This window comes from Grus americana, chromosome 1, assembly GCF_028858705.1.
Source record: "Grus americana isolate bGruAme1 chromosome 1, bGruAme1.mat, whole genome shotgun sequence".
In the NCBI taxonomy this organism is placed as follows: Eukaryota; Metazoa; Chordata; class Aves; order Gruiformes; family Gruidae; genus Grus; species Grus americana.
This window is the reverse complement of record NC_072852.1, coordinates 54567050-54587318: the sequence shown is the minus strand read 5'-3', so window position 1 is coordinate 54587318 and position 20269 is coordinate 54567050. Positions and strand designations below refer to the sequence as shown.

General features: G+C 46.7%; 1 protein-coding gene across 2 annotated transcripts; it reads right to left on the bottom strand.

Annotated features, from left to right (window-relative positions):
• Positions 1-1224: 1224 nt before the first annotated feature.
• WDR91 (WD repeat domain 91) lies at positions 1225-19911 on the bottom strand. Of its 2 annotated transcripts, XM_054804002.1 has the most exons (15): positions 19748-19910; positions 17878-18057; positions 16296-16502; positions 15358-15441; positions 13075-13196; positions 10914-11091; positions 10475-10633; positions 8273-8472; positions 7674-7824; positions 6113-6207; positions 5642-5810; positions 4739-4847; positions 3768-3880; positions 2802-2999; positions 1227-1869 (listed from the first exon to the last, which is right to left on the bottom strand). In XM_054804002.1, exons 1-15 carry the CDS (start codon positions 19868-19870, stop codon positions 1705-1707), a joined length of 2253 nt encoding a protein of 750 aa, XP_054659977.1. In that variant the 5' UTR covers positions 19871-19910; the 3' UTR covers positions 1227-1704. The 2 variants fall into 2 exon arrangements, with proteins under 2 accessions (XP_054659988.1, XP_054659977.1); XM_054804013.1 differs by lacking the exon at positions 7674-7824 and having other exon boundaries at positions 1225-1869; positions 5642-5757; positions 19748-19911.
• Positions 19912-20269: the final 358 nt, after the last annotated feature.

Sequence of the window (20269 nt, the reverse complement as noted above, 5' to 3'; positions counted from 1 at the left end):
TCTGCTTTCAAGGCACAAACATCTCCAGTGATCTGGAAATTTCACACTGCAGGCTCCGTTTTATTCAGCTCCACCTCCTGCCTGCTTCAACGAGCTTTTTGCCCGAGTCTGACCTCATCTTAGCTGTAACTGTAGTCTTCCTTGGCCTACATGCAACACACAAAACAACTGCAGACTCCATCCAGCATCTCCAGGCACAAAGATGGCAACAACCTTCTCAGACACCAAGTCGTGTTGCGAGGTGCGAGGCCGCCAGCGAAGAATGGCTGTAGAGTTAGCCAAGCGAATCTTGATTTCCAACCCCCAGTATGAGACCTGGAACTGCAGAAGAACCATCATGCTCCAGGTTTGGCTGGGCAGCAGTAGAAGCTGCCAGCTGTGCAAGTCCACCTGGCCTGGTCCTCATCTCTTCAAATGGGAGGAGACAGCTAGCTAGGCATTACAACTTTGACAAGCCGCTCTTCACAAATACAGCAAACCACATTTAGCAAGAACAGACTGAAATAACATTCCACCTCCTCTCCGGACAGTCACCCTTCACGTTGGTGAATATTAACCTCCAGGCTCTAAAACCAAAATGGCCTTTGGAAGATACCAAAGGTGTCTTCAGACCCGTTCTTCACATAATTGAGAACGAGAGCTCTGCCAAGGAACAGTACTGTAAACTCCCAACAAAGGCCAAGGACAGAAGCAGCAGTAAGCTCCGTGGTGATGTGTAAGCAGATGAAATCTGGCTGCTTTGCAGTCCATCCAAAGACTACGCAATACCTGAGCACAGCACTTGCCCTGATGTTGGGGGAATGCAGGGGGAGAGACAGCTCCAGTACAGACAGCACTATACCAGACCAGACTGGCTCCGGCCCTCCCTCCTCCTATCCGCCATCAGGTAGCTGCTAGGCATTATGTAGCTTCTGAACTCCAACGCAAGCATTTCAAAAAGTCTGACTCAGGATCTCTCCTTTAGTTGGTAGCAGGTATCGCAAGGGAACACAATACGTCTGAAGGAATGCGATTCATTTTGTTCCTGGATGTCCTGCACTGGTTCTCCCCAGGGTGCGGGTGTCAGTGCCGGAAGCGCCTGGTGAAAGCACAAGGGTCTTTTCTCCAGGCAGGACACTTTCTTGGCACATCATTGCCCCAGCCACCCTCCATGTTTTGCAGCAGCAACTGAACAGAGCACAGAAATCAAGTTGCAAGGGAATATTTTCTTTTTATGAAAAACCAACCAACCAAACAAAAAAAACCCCAAAAACCACGCAGAATGGGGAAAAAAAAGCACTACAACAAATGCTGTACTGACAGAATACTCTGTTTTCGCACTGGCCTTTCCATTTTTAGCCATGTTATCAGCATGCACTGTGCTGCCTCATGCACGTCTTCTCTAGCCTCACCTTCTTCTGCAGAACCCCTGACGTGATCCCAGCAGCCTTCTAGCCACGTGCTACCTCAACACTCCCTAACAGAGGGGTCAAGCTGCCACAACAGGTCAGTGGAGACTTATTTGTCAGTGCTGCCACTGCTCCGGTCCCATACCGGCTTTCTATTGCACAGTGGTTTGTCAAATGTGTTTAACGTTTGTCAAGAGGCAAAAGCTACAACGAGAAGAGGGACTGTGGTTTGCCTTCTCTCCCATACAGTTTGTTCCTGTCGAGTTAACACTGTTTTCACCAAGTCTGTTGCTCCTTCCCTTCAGCACTGTCCAGGTTAAGACTTTTGAGCCAGTAATGTTGTTAATTTAATCTTCCCATCCATAGAGGCAGTGAGGCAGGTCCCGCAGTCCATGGCTGTGCTCCAGTCCACCGTGACAACAGGAGCTCGGTGTCCTCCCAGGGAAAGGCAGCTCTCCAGAACCTTCTCCTCGCCATTTAACTAAAAGAAGGAAAGCATAAGATTTTAAGGAAGCAAGTTTCTGCAGTGGGGGCAGTGCAGCCACAGGAGAAGCCAAAGCCTGCTACAGACTCCATATCCCTATCAGCGTACATAATTAAGCAGAAAATCAGGAGAGATGTCGAGATGTCTGTAGCACACATGAGGAAGCACGTTTCCAGTCTCATGACAGAAGCACGTGTTCTCAGGCAGCTCAGCTTCTGACATCAGCTGAGCTGCAGTAACTGAACGAGGCAGGCTAAGAACACACACTGATGACGAGCACATAAGCCTAAACTATAGCTCATGTTAGTGCAGGTGCTCCAAATGCCCCAGATGCAAAGTAAAAATTCCATCTAATCTGCCTTGCAGTGGCTTATACTGATGGGCACTGACTGAAGAGGAGGCAGGCAAAGGGCGTGCAGTCAGTAACTGCTTGTTATGGCGGCACAGAAGTTTAGGCACTTGGAACCATTCAGCCTTACCCTTCATTTCCTTTCAGTACGCAGTCAGAAGAGATAATCAGGCTGAGACTGACATAACATCAGCAAACACACAAGGCAGATTAAAGACGAGCATCAGTCAACAAGCACACATTTTGCATTGAACTGGCATGCATTAATACATTTTAAAAAATTAAAACTTCGTCCTAGGCACTTGGGCACTAAGGAAAACTGCTGCAGCCAAGCTTTAAGAACAAGGAGCGCACATGCTCTAGCTACATACACAGGGCCAAATGCTTACAGAGGGTTCAAACACTTGCTAAACACCACACACTGCTAAAATACACACCGTATGAAACTGAGCAGCAAGTTTCACAGAGCGGGGATGGGTCGGTGCTCCTTGGGAACTTTCAGCGGCTGCTGTCGCAGCCTTGTAACAACAAGAGCTTGTACGAACACGTAAAAGTACGCCCCATCACTTCTCAGACTTACCTTAAAAATTACTCCCCCAGTAGAAGAACACGTCAACATATAGTTGCCCTCAGAGTCAAAAGCAAAAAGCCTTCCTCGTGGGAACTGGACTTGCTTGTAGCCACTGTACCCGGACAGAACAAAAGGACCTGTAGCTTCGCTGGGAAGATCATACTCAGACACCTTCAAGCCACTTTTGTGAATGTTCCACTGAATAAACTAGAATGACAAAGAGAGGTGACAAAAGCCCATAGTTAAATTGACTGTGATGAAAGTAGAGAGGCCACTCGTTGGTTTTAAGCAAAGCAGCTGTTTCTCACAAACAGAAGATGGCATTTTGACTTGTAGGTCAAAGTGGCTATGTTTATAAAACACAGGCTGCCAAGGCTGTAAGCGTGCCTACTATCCAGGTAAACATATGCCCTACTTTCCACAAGCACTGCTGCCTATGTGTCTTTCCACATTGCATGCAGGATCCTGGGGGGAATTCAATTAACTCTCATCAGCCAAGGACCCACACCTTCAGGCAGTCTCCCTCCCTGAGCCACACCTCTACTGCTGAAGACTCTGGAACTGCAGAAATTGAAGAAGCCTTTATTATAAGCAACAGGGAGCTGCTGACAAGGAAATTTATGTGAGGCAGTCAGGAGTCTGCTCCCTGGTGAATCCCGCATCTCAAATGCGGTGATCTCGGGGCACAGAAAGGTTATCCTCACATGGATTCCCTAGGAAGGGGTTGTGACCAACAGTAGGATTTGCAGGTAAGATCCAAGACAGCTCCAGCTGTTCTTACACTTTCCAGTCACACTCTCTGCAGACACTGCGCGCAGCAGGGGCAGGGTGGTGCTGCACACCTAAGATTACAGTTAGCAGCCCACGGATCCTCCAGATTTGCAGGGTATTTTTAGTCCTATCCCAACCACATGGGGAAGACTTCAGAAGCGATCTCATTGCCAGCTGACCAGTAGAAGGTCACTCAGAGCCTACCTTGCCATCCTCGCCTATGCTGTAGACTGTATTCTCATCATAGCTGAACTCAACGGAGTAGACTTCCCCATCGTGGGCCTTCCAGCTCATGGCACACTCGTGCTGCTGCATATCTGAGGGGAGAACCAGTACTGAACACTCATATTCACACAGAGCTAAAGAAAATTGAGAGAGGCCCTTTACATTCATAAGGTCTCTGTCCCAGCCCTCTCAACCAGCCTGCGGGAGCCAAATCCAATCCCAGCACCCTGTGCTTTTTCTCCAGCATGTGGCTTTTACACTGGCCACAAAAAACATTGCCTGTAACTAGTCACCTCTTCCTCCAGCTTTACAGGGCTGCTCACATGCTGTCAGCTGCAGGCATTCTGCATCCAAGCCCCACTGCCACCTTTCTTCTTCTCCTCCCCTTGCTACCCTCTCCACCCCCACAGCTCCTGCCAGCTGTGTCCTTCCACAGACCTGGCACTGCAGCCTCCAGCTCAAAACCTGGGCCAGAAGCAGATCCCTCTTTCAGAGAGCTTCCTTGCTCTCTGAAGCCCAAACTGCCTTTATTGCAAGGACAGCCTTAAGAGGACAAAACCTGAGAAACAGAAATTGCTCAGGGAAGAAGGACTGACATGAACTCCTTCCCTTCAATTAGAAGGTCACACATCAATTCCTTTCATCAAGACTCAGCCTCTGGCAGTGGTACTGCTATATGGCACAACCAAAACCACATGGCTCAAGGACAAATTAACTCTGCTCCTCAGCAGGAAGGAAACAACAAATCCAGCAGCACTACCAGGGTCTCCAGCCAATGTTCCCCAGAGAAAGTTTAAGTCGATTCACTCCTGAGAGCTCTTGTGAAGGAAAATAGCTTCCACCTTGGTTTTCAGGCATGTCTCACAGCTGCCTCACTGCTGGCAGAAGGGTACTAGGGGCAGCCAACTAGGGACACCAAAGGGCCACCTCACTGCCCAATTTCAACGTACCAAAGAGACGAACAATCCCATCTGCAGCCCCGGTGACCAGCAGGTTGCCATTGTGGTTGAAGGCTGTGCAGTTAATAGCAATGGGCTCAGGCTCCAGGGAGAACTGAAGCTGGAAGGGAAAGTCTGCATTAATAAGAAAGAGAGCTGGGGGTGCTGAGGAACTGATCTGCAGGGAAGGGAGGAAAGACAGTATCTAGTAGCAAGAACTCCAGTTTGGAGCCCTCATGACTACAGACTTCATGGCTAGCAGCTGCATTTTACTGTGATGCTAAACCAACGCTTCACCTCCACCAAGCCACAGTTTTCTTGGCTATGGCCTCAAGGCTGCAAAACCAGCTTCTGAAAGGCATTAGCCTGAGTATGTTGCTTTCTCCTACATGTCAAGGACAGCATTTCTTATGGGCAAAGGCAAGGGATGGGATGAGGATTCCCTGCCAGAATCTGACCCACCTAAATCAAAACAATGGAGATGACTACATGAGATGAAACCTCTGAAAGAAGCACTTCACTTAAAAACAGGGAAGGCAGGAGAAATACCAGCAAAGAAAACCCTTCAATACAGCTCAACTGGACAAAAGCCTGAGCAAAGCATCATTCGATCCACTTGCGACATTTCCAGTCAAACTGTGCAGACAAGATAGAAACAAGGCTATGGAGTATTGTGAAGAATCCCTCAAAATAACCAACACACCAGCAAAACAAAAAACCCCATCCAAACCCAGCAGCTACTTACACAATTCATTTTTATCTTGCATGTGATAAGAGGGAAAAGGAGGAAGGGGGAAAAAGAAGTGTATTGAAAAGAAAGTCAGCATAATTTAGAAAGAGGTCTCCTACACACTGAAACAGAAGACACTCATTCTCAGCAAGCAGACTGAGAAAGGAAAGAAACCCAGCAAGTACTTGCTGCTTCATCGTTTTAGTGTCCCACAGTAGCAGCTTCCCAGGAACTTGGTTCATGCTTTTGCCCCCCGAGCTGACTGCTGAGAAGTCCATGTGGGAGATAGGGCTCTGGGCTGCTGCAGAACAGACAAAGGAGGCACCGCTTGGGCTGCAGGCAAGCGAGAGGATCCTGAAACACAGCAAACAGTCCAGATTGCCTCTCTCCAGCAACTGCCTCAAGGACAACACTCAACTACAAACTCTCCCATTAAGACCCTGCAAGAACAGGGTGCACTGTAAAGAAGGGCAGGATTCATGTGCTTAGACAGATTTTGAGTGTCTCCCGTTTAACTGAGCAATTTTGGATGACAGCTAGAGAGTCCTGCAGTTGCAGGAAAGCAGCAGGAACATTGAGACTTCACCAACTTTTTCACAGTGAAACCCAACAACATTGATTATTATACATAAAAAAAATCAGTATTCCAGAGTTACCTGGGCATGTCTTCATCAATGCTGATTTCACAGAGATTCTTCTTCGCTTCTGTGTCATAAAGACGAACTGTCCCGACCCCACTGCCGAGCAATAGCTTGAAACCAGCAAGGAGGAGATGAAAGGAGTGTGAGTACAATGATGCTGTCCAACAACCACCAACACCACAGAATAATTTTTTTCCTACTTATGCATTCAGATTAAACATCACTCCATTAGGGTACATCTTGTGTTTCTGTGCATATCACGTTGAGTAGGACTACCCCAGAGCCACAAGAGTTAGAGTAAAAGCACTGCCTTCCAGTGAGAAAAAGATCTGATAGGCACCAAGGTGGAGTAAAAGCCACTTTATAGAGTATAGCTCAACATTATAGGATGTAAAACATGTGGAGTCTCAATATCTAGGAGAGCAAGGGAAGAGTAACACAATCGAAGTTTAAGAGAAAACCCAGTAGAAGGCACTCCCTTTCATCTAGGGGAGAATGAAGTCATTCAGAAGGGCTCACACATGCTTTATCAGTGGTGCTACAAGTTAAATCAGAAGTAAAACCATGGAGAGATGCATTATCAAAGAAAATGAAGCAAGCCAGATCCTTCTCACTTCAGAGCCTGATTTGCTGCTGAATCCCCATATATTTTAGAAAGACGAATCTTTCTGTCAGCAAGGAGGAAATAAACTCCACAAAGCAGAATAAACATCAGAACAACTGCATGGACAACTTCCTTTCTAAGAGCAAAAGAAAAGAAAGAGACAAGCTGTAGCACCAGCTCTTCACAGGTGGCATTTTGGGGTTAGCAGCAACACATCATCAGTGCCAGAACGTGGACAATATTCCCTCAGTTGCAGGCCTGCCTTCTCACACTGCCCTGTCTCTTCGCCAAGGGAGGGCACGAAACACTAGCAACAGTTCTAGGACTCAGAAGAATGCATATCATTTAAGGGTCCTCTCTAGTAACTACAGAAAAAGCGCTACAGGAAACATTTAAACTGTCGTATTTAAATGAGCACCGAGCTCCTTATGCACACACCAACCCCCAACTCATAAGGCACCAGTATAACACTGGCTATGGAGCCCTTTTCACACCTGCACAAACAGAATGCCAACACCACACACCCTGCTCCTCAGCCCTGCTCTCCCTACTCACACCCTGAGCCAGAAGCAGAGAAAAGCCCCACAGCTCCCTGCCACAGGGTTCCCATGGGCTGCTGTATCAGGTTGCTTCTGCCTGCCTTTACAAGCAGCTGCCTGCTCTGCCTGGAGGGAGGCACTTCTCTTAAAGGAGCTACTTCTATCCCGCAGCTGTACCCGCACTGCGACTTGGGAACTTCTGTCTCAGGGCAACCAGCGGTGAATTCCTTGCTCAATACACAGAGCACACTCCCCACTCTAGTTTTTCTTAGACCCTACAGGCTTCAGTTCCCCATGTGCCACTGAAGTGGCAACTAACTGTTGGCCTGATCTTATCCACAACGCAGCTGTCTAGAAATTATGTGCAACATATAGCAACACAGCCCCAAATCATCTACTGTGACACTCAAGCCTCCACACGCAGACTACTCACCAGCCGATCACGCTTGGTCGCCCATTCCAGAGACAGCAACGGAGATTTGGAAATGGATGAAGCTTTAGTTTGCATTATGGGGTTAAAAGACCAGACTTTGATGACCCCGTCCACATCCAAGCTGGCCACCCTCCGTCCAGAACAATCAACCCTAAGTGCAGAAGGAAACTGATTGGATATTTTTCTCCCTAAAGTTCTTAGATGTGAGTAGATACCCCAGTAATCCTTCCTCTCCTGGCCACACACCAATTCCTTCTGCAGGAATCAGAGCTTCCTTGCACCACTTCCTGTTCAGTCCACAATAACTGGCACAATGAAGTGCACCAAGCTCCACGTGCAAAGCATAATGCCCTTAAGCAATACCATCCTGCTTTCCCAGGGAGTCTCCTCCTGGCTGGCATCTCCCAGTCACAAAAATCTCTGTCCATTCTCACTGCACAAGCTACAGGCTATTTTCAGTCACACCAACTCGACTGCCCTGCAATTGAGACTACATGCACAATGTGCTGGACAGAACAGAGTCTGGGAGAAAGAGGCCAGACACAGCTGGTCCTCTACAGAGTCTTCTACGAGAAGGCCCTCTTCTGCCCGTACATTACCTGCAGTACATGATGGATGAATGGTGTTCCCCATACTCCTCCTGGCTCAGGACGATGAAAGGCTGCTCCTGCCGGACACCCACAGCCTCTGCACTGCTGGCAGGCATTTTGGTTGAAGGATCTGCTTGCTCAGCATGCAGGTCTGAGCATGGCTCTGTCTCAGCTGTGCTAGTATCTGTTTTCTTCTCAGCACTTTGGCCCTGAAGGAAGAAATCCTATGTGAAATACAAGGAAGCAGCAGCTCCAGATCAAGCTCTTCAGCCACCCCAGCCTGCTGGGAGAAAAAACCAAGAAGCTGCACTGAAACAGATGCATTGTGAGCTCAACACCCCTTCTGCCAGGGACTTTTCTGAACACAAGGATAGTGTGTTGCACAATTGCACCATTTAATATGGCCTCCTTGGTTGTAGAGTCCCTTATATAGGCCTCCATGCACCCAGCCATACACTTTCCTGCAAGAATTAAAGGAACCACATCATCTGTTTGGCATACCTCAGCTGGTATCAGAGGCCCATTTTGATGCCATTAGAGCACAGACTCACACGTATATTTCAAGGAATTCTTGCATTCAACAATGTAAGTTAAGTCTGTATAATATGCAGGTCAGTATATCTGCATAAAACCTCGTTGGATGGTGAGCCCCAGTGGACGGATTAACTTTGTCTGTCTGTGCGGACTGAGGCACAGCCAACTGACCGATGACAACAGTAGAGTCAACACGAGTCCAAAAGCTGAAAACCCAGTTTGACAGGGCAGACAGAACAAATAGAGTTTTAGGAGGTGAAGGGATCTGAATGAGACAAGATCTGCACTGCAGCACACAGACGCATTTGAAAGCGGCTTAGTCTTCCCTTACCACCAGAAGCTGAACAAGAAGCAGATACAGCACATAAGCCAGTAAAACATCTGCAAGCATTCCTTTGCTAAGCCATCCTCTGAAGATGAAATGACCCAAAATGGTACTGGCATTGATGTTTGTGAACATCAATGTTTCCTTTTTGTTCCCTAATACATCCTTGCCTTATTTATAGTAGCTTCACATCTTGAGCAATGAGTCAAACATAATCAAATCATCTGAAATCAAAGCTGGAAAAGATTGGGAAATAAATCCAAGAATGCCTCTCTCTGTGTTAGTTAATATAGGGAGATTCAACCAATGAATGACACTCATGAAAGAAACAGTGCCGCCTTTCAGTTTCCTTTTCACTCACATGTGTTGAGAACAACAGAAAGCTAAATAATATCAGCTTCCTGTACAGCACCAGAGGCAACTTTTACAAAGCCAGAAAAACACTGTCTTAACCTTGACTGTCACAGAAAAAGGAAAGTCACAGGATATTTATTGGGAAACTGGGCTTTGCAATTTTCTGACCAATGCTTAATTAAAACATTTTAGATGAACCACGAAGAAAAAAGTTCTCTTGTAGCCTTGAATGCTCAGTGGTGGAGTAACATATCCTCTATAAAGAAGCGCTCCCCTATGTGGAACAGCCCCTCAGCACTCTCTCCCCCAAGGCAGAGTGTCTCATACAGCCAAAATAAACGTGGCTGAGATGCTGCCATCATTCCTCCTGTGCTCTGCATCCTTTGACCACATGGCTGCTGAAAGCCAGACAATACATAGGTCAACAGAAGTAGTCCACTGACATTCAGCAGTTAAAATTCAGGACTCAGTTTTACTATTTCATTAGATTAGAAAGCAGGACACACCCCCAGGCAAAATTGTAACATACAGTGAAAAAAAACTCCAAAAAGCAAATGTTGCTGTGAAAGATATTTCCACTCCTATCCAGGAAAACTTTCTATCAATTTTTATGTGTCCCACACAGAACCTGCACAAACCAGCATAAGAACCCACAGGAGAGAGCTCACTTGGGCAGGATGGGCCAGCCAAGATTATAACAAGGTATTTGAACATAACCATTACGGTGGATGAAACATAGTCTCCTCAGGACCAGGTTGTTGAAAAGATCATGGCATTTCAAGTGGAAGAAGAGTTGCCTTTTGTCACTATCGATTCCCTTCCAGGGACACAGAAATAAACCAAGTGTGGAAAGAGTTGATTAACTACAGAGATTAACCTTTGATACAGTAACAGTTCAGAAGCTTAATGGGAACACTAGCACTTGCTTTACTGCCTAGCACAACAAACTACAGAAATATCAGTCCTCTGCTTCCTAGCCTTGAGGTGTTGCCCAGTACCTGGAAGGTTCCTTTTGATAGCAGTTCCTTCCTTTCCTTCCCATGCTCTTGCAAGCGCTTCTGCCGCTGCTGCAGGGAACTTGACTCGCCTGCTATTAACCCACTGAAGTGGCTCTTCCCATCTTTGCAGCTCACTGTTCCTTCTTTTCCTCTGGTACTCTGGAAGGGAGAGCAATGATTTGGCAAAGTGGCACTTGTGCTAGGCTGCAGAACAGACAGCAAAAGAGGAGGCAAAGAAACCAAGCACCTACCAAGGGCTCCAGAAGCCCCCAGACAACAGCAGCTGTTCTTGTGCTACATTCAGGCCCCGCATACATTTGCAAAGAAGGAAAGGACATTTTATTTTTTCAGGTGGAAGCAAAAGCTTGGAGCAGTGCTATGGTGCAAGTTAACTCCTCGGATACTAAGCACCTTTCAAACGAACACAGTTGAGAATTACCTGGTGATTTGCTGGTTCTTTCTTCCCCAGCAGCATGCTGCCGGTCTGTGTTGGAGAAGCCCCACTTGGATGGGCTGGTCTGGAAGGGCCCTTTTTAGTCTGGGAGAGAAAAGAGGACAGAAAGCCTCCCCGGGACTGAAGAGAATGTGCAGTACTCCTCTGGCTGCAGGTCATATCACTAATTAAAAAAAAGATAAAACAAATAAAAAAAACCCCGAACACCAACCAAACAAAAAACACCACACAGAATATGAAAGCGTAGCCAGACAATCTGATCAAAGGCCACCCAACAAGCAAAGTGCCAGCTGTTTGAACCACTGGAGAACAGATGTTCCTTTCCAAGCCAGTGGACTACTATGCATTAAAAAACTGTTTTAAAACATCCTGTTAGTGCCTGGAACAGATCATTATAATTACTGTAACCAAATCTCACTTCTCAGAGATGCCACTGAGATATCAGGCCCAGCTGTTGCTGAATCCCCTGTATGGCCGCTTCAAACTCCTTCCACTCCACCTGGTTAGTTTAGAAAGACCCTAAGGGAAAGGCAGGGGAATCCAGATTTCAAAAAAACCTATTCAGCTAGGATTCCCAATTCAAGGCATAAACCAGACATACTTCAAGAGGTATTCAGTATCCAGTGTTTCACTGAAGACCCTTAGATATTCAGCAAGTCATGCTCAGCAGTTTTAAAGCACAGGCCCTCAATACCTCAAAAATTAGACCCAAAGAAAAAAACAGAAATGGACCTAAAATTTCTTATGATTACACACACCTCCCTTCTCAGCCCACAACACCAAGAGCAGCAGCTGCTTCCCAGAATGTAGCTGTCTGACATCACTCTGCTACAGCTTCCTCTGAGAGGAGAGCAGCACCCAGGGGAAGGGGAATACCATCACCTTCACTGTCTTTATCCTCTCTTCTAGAAGGGAGCTGTTCTACCAAAGCTGGGCTTTGGGTTGAGTAGAGACATGGAAAAAGCAACCAGAACTAGACCCCTGGACTAAGAGACAAGTTGCACACACAAGAAATGCCACTTCTAAGGCAAGTTTTTCTAATACAAATCAACAAAAATGAATATGGGAATAACTAATCCCATCCCCATCCCTCACATCCCTCTCCCCCATGTGCAGATGAACATCAGGTCTTTCCACACAGAGTAGTTAAACAAACAAACAAAAAATTATCTCAAATTAAGCTTTGTAGCCTGTCCTGTGCAAAGAGCACGAGCAGTTATCAAGATAGTTCACCAGCCACCTAAGTCTATTTAAACAGACAACTTTTAGTTTAAAAACTAAGGCTTTGTGTGTGGTCTCTGCTCTAACTTCTACTTGTCATTGTCAGCAGCACAATTTGATCAATCCCCTTCCTGTCTGAGTAGAACTGAAAGAAACACATGAGAAAGTCAAAGCCCTAGCAGTGTTATTAATACCTTGCAACTAAGCTAAATTTGCTTTCAGATTCTTTTAAAGCAAGGGGAAGAAAAATCTCATTAACACAATGAATTCAAAAACACAGACTTGCTTTGCATGACTGTGTACTGGGGAAAAATAAGAGTTTAAATAACAATTAAACAAGGTGTATCACTATGTTGCCTGTTTTCCACAGATAGGAATACAATAGATGTAGCCATAAAACACACTTGAACTGCAGCAAGTTTATGGGGAAGTCTGTGCATAACTGAGCCTTGCAGAAAAGAAACTCCTTTTCCCCTGACTTTGCAAATGCAAGAAAAGATCTCTGCATAACAATGATCCCTTTGGGTCATACATTAATAGTGTCTAAAAAACACCACAGGGCGCTCTCCTACTGCACCACAGACACTAAAGAAAATAGGAGTCAAGATACAATCCACTTCATCTGCGCAGGGTATTGCACTGCCACCAGCACCCTGGCTGCTCAGCACACCTTAGTGCAATGCTGAGAGCAGAGCAGAATCACTTCCATGTGTGCTTGGGCTCTCACCGATTGGAAGAATCTCTCTCCCAAATGGCAGGAGAGATGCCTGTCCTGAATTCCCCTATTAAACCTACTTAGGTCACCAGAATTTCTGCCTGGATATCTTTCTGCATTGATTCCCTGGGCAGCAAACAAGGAAATGATACTCCTAATCCAGTAAAAGTAGCAGAGCCTCTCCCCAGCTCCTCCCCTGCAGGCACTCACAGCTCGGAGTCCCCTAGTCGATCCATGTTGGCCACATATGCAGGCAACTTGTGATGCACAACTTGTTCCACCTCCAGTTCCTCTTTCTTCATGCGGGAGGATTCAGCCTGCAAAGCAAACAACTACAACAAGAGAGAGAGATAAATAAACAGAGAGTCGATGAGATTCACCTTCTTCCCACTTACTGAAGTTGTTTACTCCCTTTATTTCAACAGCCCTGGAAGGGTGGGAAGGAAAGAAAGCTGCTCTGACTGGCTGAGCACCACAGTAGTCCAAGTAGTCAAAATAATCAGTACTTTATACACGTGAAACTGAAGCCTACTTAAAACCCTTCACTCGTCTCCTTGGGCTGTTGCTGTAGGGACATTAATGGTGCCGTGAAACAAGAGCCCGACAGGGCAGAGCTGATCAGCCACTCCATGGAGGCATCAAGGCCAGGGCGATGCATGTGACTGGCAGTAGCGATGTATGGCGCCGAGCCTAGAAGGTAATCGTCTTCCCACAGCCAAGGGTTTGGTGAGCTGGCAGGGTGCGCTGAGGCCAACACCATCAGGTCACCCTGAAATCCAGCTCCACACCCTGCCCAGCTCCCTCCCAAGCATGACAGATTTATCTCCACATTATGGAGAATGACACATTTTTCTTTTTCTTCTTAGTAGAGAGGAACCTCAGGATGCAGCTTTCTGTGACGGATGTGGTTTATGCCTGTGACTCTTGTTCACATGAAGAGTTCCTCAGGCTTTTCTGTTTCTGTACATTTGTTTTTCAGATGTAATTCTTCTTTTTCCTTTTATTAAGTATTTAAGGAAAGAAATTACAAGAAGAAAAAGGAGCTTGAGAAATCTTGCTTGCTATTCATGTATTTGCATTGTTTCAACAGTGAAATCAAAATCACTACTTGATTTCAACTAGCATTGAATTCAATATTTATTCACATCATTTTTTATTTAAACCGGTATTCTATAGGGACCTGCTTCCCTTTCTGACCTGAGCAGTTCTCCAAAAAAGAAAGGCTAGTTTTTACCTCTGCCTATTTGCCAGAGAACACTTATGCAGTCTGTAAGTGATATCAATCAACACACCACAAACAAAACCCAGCATTAATTTGACTAAAATTGGAGGAAATGAGAGCTCTATTTCAAAACATACCTTATACTGCTGTCCCTATTCACTGACCATCTTTGCAGAACCCTCCTGTCAAAGTTTGCCTGATCCACTGACCCCATACAGTACTCAGTGACAAACCTTGCTTTTCTTTTGCAAAAAAGCCTCCTTTTTGAAATCAATTGTTCTATTTTACTTCAACATTTTTAGGACAAATGAACAGTGTTGAACAGCTACCAGAACAGCTGAAACAGGAAGCACAATATACAACATAATGTTTTGTAACACAGAAGGTAAAGCACAAAACCTACTTTACTGAAGTATTCATACAGAGAGAGCTTTTACTTGGTATGTTTGAGGAAGTGAAACTGAAGTTTACATGAACAAGGCTTCCCACTAGTACATGATCAGGCACATATGATCTGTAGTTTAAAAGTTCTTAAACTGCAGGTTTCCCCAACGTCTCTATTAGGAAAGTATACTGGAGAAGGACCAACCCATGTTATATATTCTCACACCCTCTCTCTAAGCATCTGCTGATGATACTGTCAAATACAAGACATGGAGCTGAGCAACATTTTATCTGAACTAGTCAGCCCTTCTTACAGTTTACTGTAAGGTCCAGAGTTGGGAAACAGACATTCACAACATTTCCATTAGTTGATCTAAATTGCTTTAAGTGCACTTCAACCATGGTGAAGTGGCCATTTCAGAAATAATGATTTCTGCCTCTTTGCCAGAAGTTATTGCCTGTTTCTATTGCTCCATCAGCTAAAATCTGGAAGTGACTGAACACTGTTCACAAGTTTCCATGCAAAGTCAGCCATACAAGCCCTTAACCTGCCACTAGTTTCAGCTTGTCTTGACTTTGCAGTGTAGTGGGAAAGGAGTTTGCACAGTATCCAGTCACCTGTCAGGTAGCACAGGGAGAAGGACAGTCACCTCCAGCAGAGGGGCAGTAAGACCCTAAACAGACATTTCACGATATGATCACAACCCTAAGTTTGCTGAAGACAGTCGAAAGAGAAACTAAAATAACAAAGGACTTACACAATAATCAGCCTTGGAATAACTGCACTGAACTGAATAGTTACAGTTTTCTTGAATGGACAGAACCAATTTTATAAAACTCACAGCCTCATACAGTCAGCAAGTAAATAGAGTGACTTCAGTTCTGACCTTATGCCGCAACGATTCATTTTCTTCTTGTATGAGACTGCTCCTGAGACATTCAGCTTCAAAGTTCAAAATGACTGGAACTGGTAAGGAATGTTAAAGAAAACAAAGGCAAGAACTTGTGTGCACGTGGCTTAATTCTAAAAGCCAGCACTTCATACTGGCCACTTGCTTGTAAGACAGCAAAGGTGCCCAGTTCATACTACTAGTGAGAAGTATGTGCAAGGCCAGAAGACCAGTAACAGCTTAGTTACCTGAGCCAACTTTGTACCTTACTGTTGCACAAACTATTTTACATAGGCTTTGCAAGGATTTTTAGATTCTTCCTTTTTACATGTCAGAAGTGGAGGACAAGACAAGTTATGTTACTGCATTAGTGTACACTGAAGAAACACTTCAAGATGACCTGTATTCCAGCTCATCAAATTAAGCTGCAGTGTAAACCTGCCCATCAGCAAACAAGGTCAGAGCATGGGACAAAAGCTGTTATTTCTGCCAATGTTGAACTGCCCTATTACACCAAGCTGTCACTAGACAATGTTCTGAACATACATACCCAGAGAAGGGTCTAACAGGAGTTCAGTTATGGACTATGACCCAAGGCTGGTCGCATGCCTGTTTTGTACTATGCCAAGCAAAGAGGAAAAGTGTTTCAGAACAAGATGTGCACAAGATTTCTAGTCAGCAGCACAGGGATGAGTTCAGCATTAGCAACAACCACAACTGTTTGTGCCCAGGGAATATAACATATCATCAGATAATTGAACAATGATTATTCCAACATCCTCTGGTAAACACCAGCTTCCTATTAAGTCTTGGCTCTAAACAATCACCTAAAAGCAACAAGTTCTGTAACACTATATTCTTGGCTCCACTGTTAATAGTAAGCATAACGCCAGGGCAAGGGAGATTTAACAATTAGTTGCAAAAAAAAGGATATGCATGCACTGAAATAAGACACTCAGGAAGTTGTGCAGAGACACGATAAATGTATCTGCCCACTGGCGCGAGAAATAGGTGGCAAAGGTGGGGTTGGAGTCTGGGGCAGGGAGGAAGGGCAGGACAAACCAATCCTTCCACTCCGCCTGGTTCTGGAGCTCAGAGGCCTGCTTGAGGAAAAACTCCTGCGCCTTGTCATTGCGGCCGGTCTGAAACACAGGAAGAAGAACAGGGCTCACACTTCCATTTGTGCCACAACATGGGTTTAGACTCAAATACACTAGGACAAGCTCACAAATGCACTTAATCCGACCTTCTTTCCAGTCACCACGGTCTTCTTTAAAGGCTGAGGCAAATCAAGCTAATTACACTGATTTCCAGCTAAACCTGTGCAGTTTGTGCACTGACATAAGGCGTGAGCATCTGTATACAGAGCCAAAGTATACTTCAAATTACTCGAGTCTACAACAGGTGTAGCCTGAAAAGGTTTCCATTTGATACATTATTCAGATGGAACAGTCACGCCTCAGGGTAAACCAAGGGCAAAGCAAAACATGAAAAAAACACACTTCCAGAAACATGCATTAGATTTTGACTCCTCCACTAGCACCCATCATTTAAGATTTTCAGCCAGGGAATGGAATCAAGGAGGAAACATTGCTTCTAAATGGTAAGAAATGAAACATGAATTCTTGACAGGTATTTGTCTATTCAGTTTGCCAAAGCCTATCATGTCCATTGACTTTCCCAGGGTTTCAACAAGATAATATCTGCCCATTTTAAGCTCATTATTTTCTGTTCTACTTAAAGCAAACAAAAAAATAATTCACTCATTTTCTCTCCCATGTTACCTTGTACAGATTTGAAGCCCACTTCTTCCCTCTCTTATAAACTATAACTCAACTCCCCCAACTTCAAGTAATCTTTTTTTTCCCCCTCTTGGACCTTCCAACTCCCTTGATGCTTTAAGAACTGCAGTGTCTAGAAGGACTGGCTGCATCCTGCCAGCAGGTTCGAGTAGTAGAAGGAATACAGATAATCCTGCCTGTTGATCCCCAGCGCTGCAGTGAGGCCCTTCCCTGCACTGCTGCTGCCTGCTCAATCGTTCATTATTCCGCATCAGAGCAATCGATTACTCCCACCTACATACAGGCACCTGGGGCTTCTTTCTGCCTGTTCCTTCAACTTACAAGGATTGCTCTGAGCACTGTTCTTGTCCTCCTCTGTCCTCATGGCAATGCCACACAAGGAGGTGATACCTTGTGATCTCTCATGGTATCCGAATTGTTAACAGAGGCTGAGCAGGACTGAGCTGGCAGTACAGCCGTCTTCTCTGAAGGGAACCTGCCTTCATGTCAGAGTGTGACTATCTTGCTCCCAGCTAACCGTATTTCCCCCTCGCCTCAGCTTCCCTATCCTGCTTACAAGCTCATCATGTGAGTCTGCATCAAACTCCTTACTACACTCCTGATACATGACACATGAATTGCTCGTCCCTTACCCACCAGGCCTGTCAAGAGGCTCAGAAGGGTATTTCATTGCTCTGGTTTCAAAGACCATGATCCTTTTTAAAACAAACACTACCTGAACGGTATGGACGAGGTAATATCGGAATAAGCTGGTTTTCAGCTTGTTCACTGTTGGCCGGTACACATCTTCCAAACGGCTGAAAAGACGTCGGTCCAGATAACTCCAGTAATCCCGCAGGGCGGCCAGATCATAGCTCTGAACGAACTGCTGCAGCTGCTCCACTATCTTATCCACCTAAAAAGGGCAAAACGAGGAAGACTGCAGTCATGTGAAGGCTCTTCTGGCACAAGAGACTTTCTGTAACTTAATGCTGAGAAGCTTTAACTGTGCAAATAATACTATAATTCAGCATTTATGCATTAGCTATTTTCCTAATCCAGGAAACACGCCATATTTTGTATTAGCATTCCTCCACTTCACAAATAAACTTCCACTCTTTCAAATAAAAAAAGAAAGAAACATGAAAGAACACAGCCAAACAGATTTTGACAAAAAGATCACATTTTGTTAAATGCAGTTGGGGCAGGGGGTGGGGTGTTTGCAAGTAAGCAAAACATTTCCACTTCTAAGTTAGTTGATAATGAAGAAACAGGAATAATGTGATTAAATGTTGAAAACTCAAGTGCAGCACCTGGAAAATAGTATTATTTTTAGACTAAAAGGAAAAACCCCTGTATTTAGCCAACAGAAAGAGGAAGAAAGATCTGTTGTACTGCAATCTTTGAAGTACCTTTATCTTTAATAACATCATCTGCTATAAGGCAGGCATAAAAGCTTGCAACAGAAATGGGGTTTTTTGTCGTTATGTCTCCAAAAATCATTTCTGCGATATGAACAAGGCAGAATGGTGGTGTGGGAATAGATTTTTAGTTCAGTGATTTCTGATGGCCAAGACAGGCATCAGGAAAAAAAAAAATCTGCACCCTATATAAAATTCAGCTACCAAAGTTGTTTAATATGTGCTTTGCTCTCCGCTCATCAGTTAATGTCTTAGGACATCATCCAGCCTCTCTCTCTGCAGCTTCCTACAGCAAAAGGAAACAGAAATCTATGACCACAGCAGTCTCTTTCTGTTTTTATCTTGGATAATAAATATTATCTGACCATTCAAAACACCACATTCAGTGCCCAGAACTGCTGCTCATGCTCATGCATGGAACATGAAGTTCACACAAAGGACTGAAATTGTGTTTTCGACACTGGCAAATTCTGCACCAATTTCCACACATCTAGCAAGGTAGCTGGTCCTTAAAACATCCAAACTAAGCAGTGGAGCTGTAAAGCCGCCGGATAAACATCTCATAACCAAGAAAAGATCCAGGCAAAGAGATGTCCTGCTGCCGCTGCCCTCTCGTACGCACGTCTCCTCCGTTCCTCTCTGCACGAAGCTGAGAAGCGCCTGGTGGTTTACAGGTCGGACGTAGGGTCCGTGGACGGCGGTTTCGGACGGGCCGAGCAGACCGCCGGCGCGGGGCGGCTGGCGGGGCACTGCGGCCCCTGCCCGGGAAGCCGGGCGAGGGGATGGAGCCCGTCGCCCACCGCCGCTGCCCTGCGCTAACGCCGCTTCGGAGCCAAGCAGGAGAAAAGCCTTCGGCCGGTTAAAGCTCCCCCGCCCCGTCGAGAGGATGCGCGTACATAAACGGCAGCTGGGCCGAGCAGCGACCCCCGCTACCGGGATGCGGGGGGTCCCGCCTGCGCGGCCGGCCGGGCCCCGGCGCCCAACCCAGCCCGGGCGGGGGCGGCGAGCTGCCTCAGCGGGGAAGCGCGGGGGCTCCGAGAGCTGTCCCGCCGCCGCCCAGCCCCGGGGGTGGGTGCGCGGAGGAGCGCCCACGGCCTGCCCGGGGACCGCGTCCTCCCCGGGGGGGAGGGGGGGGCACCCGCGCTCAGAACCCTGCCAGGGAGGGGGGACGCGGCCGCCGCTCACCCGGAAGCCCTTCTCCCGGTCCGCCTTGATCTCCGCGTCCAACTGCTTCAGGGCAGCAGTGAAGCCGCGGAAGAGCAGATACTCCCGCACCAATTCGTCTGTCCGCTCCGCCGCCGCCGCCATGGGGTCCCCGCGGCGCGGCCGACTCCGCCCGCCCACGGGCGGGGAGGGGGGAAGCCCGGCCCCGAGCGAAATGGCCCAGCCCAGCGCCAGAAGGACTACAGCTCCCAGCTTGCCTTACCGCGTCTGCCCAGCGCAAGGCACGCCGGGGCGTGTAGTTCCCGTCTTGCACATGCGCACGGCCGACTCGGCCGCCTTTTCCCGCCTATTCGTTGCCCCCCTCCCTTCCCCGCCGGCGCCTACAACCCGCGTTTTTCCCGCTTTCTTATTGGCCGCCGCTGGGCACCGGCTGCGTGCCGATTGGCCCTCCGCCACGTGCGGCTCATGTTGCTGGGCGCGGCCGGGCAGAGGCGCGGCGACGGCGGCGGCCATGGGAGTGGGTGGGGCCGGGGCCGAGCCGGG

Excerpts from the sequence above, each read along its gene's own strand:
- WDR91 (XM_054804002.1), bottom strand. The coding sequence starts at position 19,870 with ATGGCGGCGGCGGCGGAGCGGACAGACGAATTGGTGCGGGAGTATCTG. Across the intron at positions 8,473-10,474 it reads TATCAAAAGGAACCTTCCAG|GGCCAAAGTGCTGAGAAGAA; the intron begins GTACTGGGCAAC and ends TTCTTCCTTCAG. Across the intron at positions 6,208-7,673 it reads CGACCAAGCGTGATCGGCTG|CTATTGCTCGGCAGTGGGGT; the intron begins GTGAGTAGTCTG and ends GCTGGTTTCAAG.